Below are 9,542 nucleotides of genomic sequence, written 5' to 3'. Positions count from 1 at the left end.
TTTTCTTGCTCATGTTGCATTCAGTTAGGACAAGTCTGATGATGTCTTGATGATGTCATTCTTTGTATGGCCTGTCTATCAGTTGTTTTTCAGCTTTTTTTTTTTTAGCTTAGAGGGCACAGATAATATTTGACTGCAATTGCTCCCATTTGTTCTGGACGTGAAAGTTTTTCCCCCTGGAATCAATCCAGTGAGGTTACAGCCACCAGGACGCACATTTCATGGATGTAGGTTCCCCCACAGCTGTTAGAAGTGATGTCATGATGACATTATTCCAGTTTCTCTCCTTGGGGTATCCTGTCTTTATACAATTTAAAAAAAATCCTGTCTTTATACTTCTATTAACATCCAGTTCTTCAAAATATGTTTTTGTATTGTCAACTGTTTTCACCCACACAGGCCCACCTACAGAAACAGCCCCTGAAAAAGTCCATTGCAACAAGAATCACACCACTTTCAGGAGAGGGGGTTTTCATTATGAAACAGGCTACATTTTACTAAAGCAACAATACATATGTTTATATCTTTAATCTGAGTTTAAAAAGTTTAGAAAAGTAAAACTTTAAAAAGTAAAAATTTAGTTCAAAATACAATTTGGTAATCACTGCTTATACTTAGGAGAAACATGATTATTGCTGCCCTCCTTGGCCCTCTCCAAAGTGATGCCATGAAGTTTTTTGTTGCTGCAGATGAATTCAGAGTGGGTTTTGCTTTCATCTGAGAGGTCACAGACTGGATCTGAAGATGAGTTTACTTCACCAGGATGGAGACCAAAGGCTGATGAAATTACCTTGTGCTGCTTTCTCAGTCATCTATAGATGAGTCATGCAGTCTGCAATATATCTACTGAACAGGTTTCCATCCAGGTCTGGTACAGTCTGTCACTGTAGAAGGAATCTGTATCCTTGGTACTGGTCTCTCCTATGAGTTTTCACAACTGTTTATAGCTTATGAACCAACACCTCCATCTAGTGTCTTAAGTTGAGAATTGCATGAAGGAGACAAAACTGTAAATACTGCACTCCTGACCATGATCTCAAAAACAAGAATTTAATACATTACAAATGACTACACTCTTTTCATCAGAGGGAATCACTTCACTTTTGGTAAAGTAAGGCCCTGACATAAATGACCACAGCACAAAACATAGAGCTTTAAATTTTTATAAGACTTATAAAAAAGAAAAAACAACACAATAACCAAGGCATGTCATACATTGTGTTTTTTCTTTGTTTCTCTGAGGAGTATTTACAAACAGGCTTATTTACAGATCGCAATAACTCGGAAATGGAAAAAGCTACATATAGCCTAGCACAAACAACCAGTTAGCATAATGATAATATATTTGTTATGTACAATGCAACTGGCAAGGCTAGAGCGAGAAAGAACATAAAGATTCTGCAAAAGGTTTAAATAACTTCAAGTATCTGTCTTGAGGTTTTAGTCCGATGGACGCAGAGTCTCAGCAACGCCGAAGAGAAGCCAAAAATCTGGTCGAGCTGCAAACCGTGTAGTGTGGCTGGGAAAGGACAAGAGGAGCTCTAGCCATTGGGAAAGACGACACAGACAATGCAACAAACGTGGTGACAGAACAATCACATCTCTGATAAATGCCCACTTTTTGAGAAACTTCTAAAAATAACCAAGGGAAAACTCCTCTCCTTGTATAAAGTGATATCCAGCTTATTGGCCTATAGCACCTTTTTTACTGCTTTGAATAACAAATGTGCAACAGGCAGAAATAAACAACAAACGATAGGAAACGAGAACATACTGTTCCTCAGGGGGGAAATGGTAGCTGTCGACATCTTGCGTCCAACGCAATGGGTCTTCCAAACAGCTCTCATGTTTCTGGACTTTGTGGTTTAACCGAACATCTTGGGTATCCATAGATAACTTCAAAACATTCTGAGACCTTTTGTCTCTCTCATGAAACCCTTTCTCTGGAGTTCTTCATCTCCATTGTAATCTTGTGTTCCACTTAAAAAAAACTTCATAAAACTGTAAAAGTAACTTATTCATCACCTAGAACCTTACATGTTAATGGTGATCCAAATATAATGAAACCACTGTCAGAATTGCACAGTCAGCTGTATGAAAAGAAGAACTAGCTTGCTTGAGGAAAGATCTGGTTATTATTCTAAGTTAACAGTAGTTAGGCCTACTCTAGTTATATAGCCACTATTAAGAAAAGTGTGACCCAAGCACAGGCCATTTGTCCTATTAACGTCTCCAAGTGCATAAAACACTAATGCTACTTCACGACGTTCATATAACAACACTGCGGGGCTCAAATGCCTCCCTTGTTTACATTTCAGTTTAGTGTAACTGTTTTGGAAGCAGAGAAATAAAAAAGTCCATATACAACACAACACAGGCTGCGGCCAGTGTCCCCCAAGTCCCCCAAGGCATGTCTCAAATGGCACCCATCCAAGTGCACTGCTTTTGACAACCCTCAAACCAGGAGCACCATAAAGACTCTAGTGTCATTTTTTAAGACCTTCTTTAAGAGCAGCAAAAAGTTAATTCAGACTTCTGTTCTGTGTGGCTCAAAGTAAAAATGCCATTAGGTGTCAAATTAGCTAAAAAACTAAACAAAACAAAAACAAAAACAACCAAAAAAACAAACAAAACACAAACGTGCTATTAGAAGAGTGAAATTTTGGACCGTCCTCTCAAAATTAGTGCATTTCCTGGGCAGGAGGGTACCATTTGAGAATCTGCTCTGATCAGCTGCAACACACAAGACATCCTCCCTCTCCAGCCCCTCCCTGCCTCCCCTGAACACTCTTCCTCCTCAGCAGACAGTGAGGGGCTGAGGCTCACTCTCGCGCCGCTGGTTTTTCTTCAGCAGCTGAATGCGATTGTGGCAGTAGAACTTGATGGCTCGCCAGTCGCGGTGGTTGCTGACCAGCAGGGGGCACTGCTGCAGGCAGCGCTCACAGTCAGCCTTCGCAGGGACTCGGAGCTCTGTGATGTTTTGGGTCAGGTGCTCCTCGACTGCCGCACGCTCCGCCTCTGACCAGGGACGCTTCAGAACGCCTCGTTTTCCTATAGAGGAGGAGAGATGAATCCAATACCCATGTTTAACAGCTTCTCTCATTGGGCATAAGGGAAGTAAACCCTCCCTGACCATCAGACTCACTCTATATCCACTCTGTTCAAAAGAACTCTGAGTTGTACTTTTCAGATTCCAGCATGTTTTAGCAAATTAGTCCAAGGCTGCTTGATTCCTAACAACTGGTGCCTGTGAGTAGGCTTCTTTTTACTTGTTTACTGTATAAATGTGGGCTATTAATTGCAAATTCAGTGGCTTTGATGTATACTGACATGACAGATGAAAACTATAGTTGACTGCTTGTCTTGTTCCCTTGCATGATACTGTAACCATTTCTGGTACTTATTGCCTGACAACAGTGTTGTCACGAGTTAATCTAAATCTAATTCACAAGTTCTGTTTGAAAATGTATTGTACGTGCTTCGTGGTTTTGGATACCTGAGGTTCAGATCAGTTTGCCCTCTGCCCTCAAGTCAAAAAGCGAGGAAGCAGTGATTATCTTTAATAACAATTTTAGAACTAGGGACAGTTAGTGTCACCCCAAGAAATTTTTCATTGTGGTGGCCAGAGGGAGCCACTGAAAATCTCAAAATCCAAAAGCCATTCAGGAACTCTATTATGTTTTTGAAGTATACTGACTAATTAAAGACTGTCACAGTAAGAGTTAAGGAATCACATACTGATATACTTTGGTTTCATATTTTACAGTTAATGTTACTAGTTATCTGATGTGAATAGACTAATACCTGAACTGTTAACATTTTGACTTCCAAAACAATCCTGATTTAATGTGTTTCATATCTATAAATGTGTTAGGCAACTGATTGTTCTTCAAAGTCAAATATTCAGCTTTAGATTGATTGTAAGTGGGAGAACATTTACTGGGAACAAGCCTTCTCAAGTTTAAGGGGACTCGTGGTGCGGGGGGCCAGCAAGACTGGCCATGGTCCCCCAGGCCCCACCTTGGGGATGCCACTGGTTACGACACATTATACTGATCGGTGAAGATCTAGGCCACATCCAATTTGATGTAATTCATTCTCAATCCACTACAAAGTCACTAACATTCTTCACTTCATTAATGTCTAAATTGTGAATTTTGCTGGTTTTCTTTGTCTGCAATGACAGTAAAGTGAATCACTTTGGGTATTGTGCTGGTAGTTGGGAAAAAAAGGAAATTTGAGGGTGTCACCGAAGACTATTAGAAAGTGTGCAGACATTATTTAGTATTCTCTGACAGTTTATAGACAGCTAATCAATTGATCGAAAAAATAACCAACAGTCACTGTATATCGAAAATGTCTTTATCTATGAAGCATTTCTATGAAGAATAGTGAGCATCTTTCAAGATATTCTAACCATTACAGTAACATTTGCAAATCAGTCCACATCACCCAAGAAGAAGCACCATGGAGAACTTTGGAAATTCTGAAGTTGTTCACAGTATTTTGTTTCTGTGTGCTCAGCAGTGTCCTTTTTTTCAGTTTGACCAGTGAACTTTGCCTGCTGGGATAAACATGTACCAGTACACTGTGTGCTTCACCTTCAAATACTGACTTGGAGTCTGTCTGATGAAGCAAATGGCTTGAACTGCCCATGTTGTAAATCTTGTTTCACCTACCTCTCCTTAGACAGACAGACAGACAGACACACACACACACACACACACACACACACACACACAAAACTGTCCTCTATTCTTAGTTTTCTCCTTGCTCTTTCCACATTTTGATTATCTTTTTTTTTTCTCCCATTGGTTATTTTAACTTTTGTCTCTGGGTGCAGTGTTTTAAATCTCACCTGCACAGTTTCATTCATCTTTCTCCATGTTGTTCATTTGGGCAATTGCACTTATACTTGAACCCAAACAAACCTGATTTGGGCTGACCTGAGCCTCTCCTGCGATTTGCGGGTGGAGGTGGAGGAGGTGGAGGGGGTGGCTGGATGTTCTTGAGCTTCTTGGGTCGTCCCACCCGTCCGTTGTTCTTGCCCTTTCTGACATAGAGCAGAGTAGGTGTGGGGTTCGGAGCAGGAGCAGGGGCTGGCGCTTCAAGCTTCTCCTTCACCTGTTCCCCTTCAGACTCTCCTTCTGAGTATGAGTCCGCAGAATTTCCTGACATAACTGGAAAAGAAAGAGCAGAACCTCATTAGTCTAATCTGTCACTACTCTCTGTGCTCTCCTATCAAACACCTCCTCCTTACACACAAACATCTAGAACAACTGGAGGAAGGGACACAATCCTTTTCCAGCCAGGGGATGTTTGACACCATATAAGGAGGGATGATACAGCTCGTCTTGGACAACAGAAAAAGACATCAGTCCCATTCATTCATTCAGCCAGCCAGCTCACCATCCAGCTCCAGGCAGATGTGGTTCAGGCTCATTCCTCTGAACAGCACTCCATCTCTCTCTCCACAAAGCACCACTCTGCCCACTCTGCCCATCAGGCCTGGGTCTTGGCCAATTCCAGCACAGTTCTGTGTCACATGGTACTCTCTCTCCAGGAAGTGCTCTAGCCTCTCCACAGCGCTGCCTCCAGGCTGCCCGGGTTCCTCTCCCTCTCCCAGTAGCAGCAGCTGGGTGAGTATAGCTACCTGTCGGCGAACCCTGGTCTGGGTCAGAGCACGGGGATTGCGGGTACCACTTGAGCGGGCTAGGCTGCGGAGGAGGTCAGTACCTCGCAGAGGAGTGGCAGGGGAGTGGTAGGGCCTGGCGAAGACATACGGATTTGCAGGGTCAACTCCCACATCCTGCCGTGTCTGCAGGAGGAGCTCCAGGCAGGGTTCGCAGTGAGGGGGGAGGATAAGGGGCTGGACTCGTCCACGTTTACCCTGGACCCCAACTCTAGGGAGGTGAGGAAGCACCAGGCGCTCAAAGGGGGACAGGGAGGCCTCCAATGGAGTAAGCGCTGGAGGGGCACCAGGTGGGACAGGTACAGGGCACTGGGGAGTGACACGAGCACGATATTCGGCGATGGACAGCTTGGAGACCTCACACTCGCGTCGTCGGTTGTAAAGGATGAGGAGAGCCAGGCTGGAGTGGCACAGAAGGCGCCAGGCCTCTGCTGATTGTAGCTGCCGAGACAGGGATAAGAAGGCCGAGTGCTGAAGCCGACGAAGGTACAGCACCAGAGAGGACAAGGACGAGAGGAGGGGCAGCATGTGGTGACGCCCTGACCCACTGAAAAAGGACAGATGGTGAACAATTAGTTCATATGTTCATTCTAATAGTATTAATTCCAGTTAACTTATAACAACTTAGGTCTAGTGTAAGTTTTAGGGGTGTAGTGGCAGCTAGCAATGAGGATCACAGCTTGAACCATCTGAAACTTTTTCTGATTAGTTTCTTCAGTGTTCACTGTTCAGGAGCTTTTTACTGGGAGTGGTTATCCACAGAGGTCCCTTCCTCTCCAAAACTAACAGACCAGGCAATTTAAACTGTTAAAAGCACTAAATAAAGCAGTTTCACGTTACAAATAAGTGTTTCTCCAATATTGTTCAGCACACTGCAGACAGTCTGCTTGCCTTGTACTTACAAATGTGCACTCACCTATTTTCTTTGGTAACTTAATGTGTGCTCACCTTTTTTTTTTTTAATCAGATGTTCAAGAGGTTTTTTAGCATGAGCCGAATTACCCGCAGTTGTCTCCTCCCTCTCACTAACTAACAGGCCAGGTGATTTAAATCAGTAAAAATACTGAATAAAGCAGCGTCACGTTACAAATCAGTGTTTCTCCAGTGCTGTTTGGCTTGATAGGGACGGTCGGCTAATGTTTGCTCACCTTTTTTTCTGTTAACTAAAGAACCAGACGGTCAGGAGGTTTTTTTCCTTGAGTTGCCTTTGCCTGGGCTCATAGCAGATCTGGTAGCCTTTGTAACATTACTGGCTAGATATCAGATACTAATGAGGTGGCAATCATCAACACCACCTTCCCACAGCTTGTTAGTATTGGACCTTTTTCCTGGTTGACTTATTACGACACAGACCAAACAAGTTAGCTACAGTTAGCGAGCAGCAAATGTGTACCATGGTGGACAACTTTACGGCTCTGTACATTTCATCCTTCCAAAAACTCCACAGATTGTTGCTGGCTTCCTCTTCTGAAAGGCGTTTGCTATTTGACTTCCAAGTCAAAGCCTCGGGCGGAAACTGTGGAGCATGCACAGAGCGCCTAGGCCAGTTTGGGTCAACTGACTGTATAAATGCAGAAGTAATTCAACTTCCGATCACATTATCTGGATGCGTTAGTCTGACTTTGAGAAATTGGATTTAGTACAATTTCAGTTGGACTAACATGTTTGGTTTGTCCATTCTGGGCCACTGTAGAAACATGGTGATGCAACATGGCAATCTCCACTCAGCTAAACGGTTCATTCTGAGGTAACAAAAACACAACAATTCTTAATTTTAGGTGATAATACACTAAAGAAAACACACTTATTACATACTGTATTTAGTGGTACTTTGTTACATTATCCTACAATCTAACTGTACCAATTTTTATACACCAGCTATCATGTTACAACAGAGACCAGCAGGTTTTCGAGGTGAACTTTGGGATGACTTGTGTGTATAGTTGCAATTTTAGTTGTTTGTTTTAGGGTTGCAACTAACAGTTATTTTCATAATACATTTATCTGCTGATTATTTTCTTAATTCATCTTTTTTAATAATCAAATTATCATCTATTTAAAGCAAAAATGGCAAACAATCACTGGTTCCAGCATCTCAAATGTGAGAATTTAATGCTTTTCTTTATCATCATTTAAACTAAATATCTTTGGTTTAAAGTGAATCACATTTTCTTTTATACTGTCCCTTGTATGATGAACTGAGAACTCCAATATTTACCGAAATGTCTGGTAAAATCCCAGAAATTCTCTGGTGCTCTGATGATGATAGAATGAACTGGTTGTTTAATTTTAATGTCTTTAAGCTTGCTAATTTTGTATGTGAAGCCTGGAAAAAGCATCAGGATGGTTTATATGTTTAATTGCTCTAATGCCTGGTATCTAATCTGGTTTTCATTTGCTGCCATTTGTTTCTCCTTTTTTTTTGCTGTCTTGTAAGCCCACTCGGGCTGGGCACTTCTGGTGCATGACACAATAATAAAAAATCAAATCAAATCAAAATCAAATCTTTGGGTATTGATTGGTTGGTTAGACAAAACATTTTATAGAAAAAAAATGAAAATGATTAATTGATAAATCAATAATGAAAATAATAGTTAGTTACAGCCCTTCTCCTTCTCTCAAATTTGCTCACAAAGCAGGCAAAGACCTCAAGTTACCTCAGCAAGTCCTTTTCCTTATCCTCTGTCCCACTTTCATCTTCCACCTCCATCACTCCATTCTCCTCCTCCTCTTCCTCTTCTTCCTCATCTTCTTCATCTTCTTCTTCTTTTGGTGGCTCCATCTCTTTGGACAGCTTACTGCTGAAGGGCTGAGGGCACACCACCTCAACGTCTTCCTCCTCTTTGGGCCTCTTTATCTCCACGACCTCCACATCTTCTTCGTCTTCATCCTCCTCATCCTCTCCCTCCTCCTCCTGTCTTTCTGTCTTTAGCCTCCTCATTGCTCCCTTCCTGGACTGCGTCACAGCCACAGGGGGTGGGCTTCTCTTCAGGACAGACACAGGCACTGCATTCTGTCCTCGTGGAGGCGTCAGCACAGGTGGAGTGGAGTTTCTTCCAGAGGAGGTAGGGGATTGGTTAGCTGCTGTCAGAGTGGGCGGAGGCATGGAGAGGTCCTGGACGCCAATCTGTGAAAGATCTGAACTGCGGCTCTGTCCTACGGCTTGTGACGACTTTGGATGCTGCGAAGTGTGTGTGTGAGCTGTGGTAGGGTTTTTGTTCTGTACATGCAGACGGGGCATCTGTGTGTAGCGCTCCACCAGGGCAGAGCACACTTCAGGTTGGTGGGCATGGTGTTTATCCAAGTGGCGACCCAGGGAGCGGAAGTGGCGTCCACAGTGCTCACAGGTTTGGCGCATGGAGTCTATGGATACTCCTCCTCTGGGGACATTTATGTTGACGTTGCCTTTGGTGTTGGAGCCCAGTGGAGCTGGAGCTTTGAACACAGGCTTAACTGAAGAGGAAGAGGAGGACGAGCAGGGAGGGGAGGACTGTGCTGGAGGGTGGGATAAAGAAAGCGGACGGTTGTGATGAGGAATGCTGGTGGGGGAGACTGGCGGTGGCCGCCCTGATGGCGTTCGATGGGTCTTTTTCTTTGAGGGAGTGCCGCGCCGTTTCTTGCGCCGGCGTGGTGCACGCCCGCGGGGGCTGGTGTTGTCTTCATCTCCAGCATCTGAGTCACTGGCGTCAGAGTGGGAGATGGGGGAGGAAGAGGGGGAGAGGGACCAAGAGGGGGTGACGTACTCCTGCTGCTGCTGCTGCTGCTGCTGCTGTTGCTGCTGCTGTTGCCGCTGCTGCTGCTGGGCTGTCAGAGAGAGAGGCTCATCCTCCTGGAAGTGAGAGACAGTGAC

At 43.7% G+C, this 9,542-nt stretch overlaps 1 protein-coding gene across 2 annotated transcripts in view; it reads right to left on the bottom strand.

Moving 5' to 3' along the window:
* Positions 1–1,147: 1,147 nt before the first annotated feature.
* The window catches only part of si:dkey-117m1.4 (serine/arginine repetitive matrix protein 1), a 29,228-nt gene continuing 20,833 nt past the window's right edge, over positions 1,148–9,542 (bottom strand). The window contains exons 6-9 of one of the 2 annotated variants that reach the window (XM_049571605.1): positions 8,350–9,521; positions 5,410–6,239; positions 4,932–5,180; positions 1,148–3,051 (exon numbers count right to left, since the gene is read on the bottom strand). In XM_049571605.1, coding sequence (XP_049427562.1) covers positions 2,798–3,051; positions 4,932–5,180; positions 5,410–6,239; positions 8,350–9,521 — 2,505 coding nt within the window. In that variant the 3' untranslated portion in view covers positions 1,148–2,797. The remainder of the gene's footprint in view (positions 3,052–4,931; positions 5,181–5,409; positions 6,240–8,349; positions 9,522–9,542) is intronic. The other variant, XM_049571606.1, reaches the window with a different exon arrangement.

The sequence above is a fragment of the Epinephelus fuscoguttatus genome, linkage group LG3, assembly GCF_011397635.1.
Source record: "Epinephelus fuscoguttatus linkage group LG3, E.fuscoguttatus.final_Chr_v1".
Classification (NCBI taxonomy): domain Eukaryota; kingdom Metazoa; phylum Chordata; class Actinopteri; order Perciformes; family Serranidae; genus Epinephelus; species Epinephelus fuscoguttatus.
The sequence above is the reverse complement of the archived record's forward strand: the minus strand, read 5'-3'. Positions and strand labels throughout refer to the sequence as shown.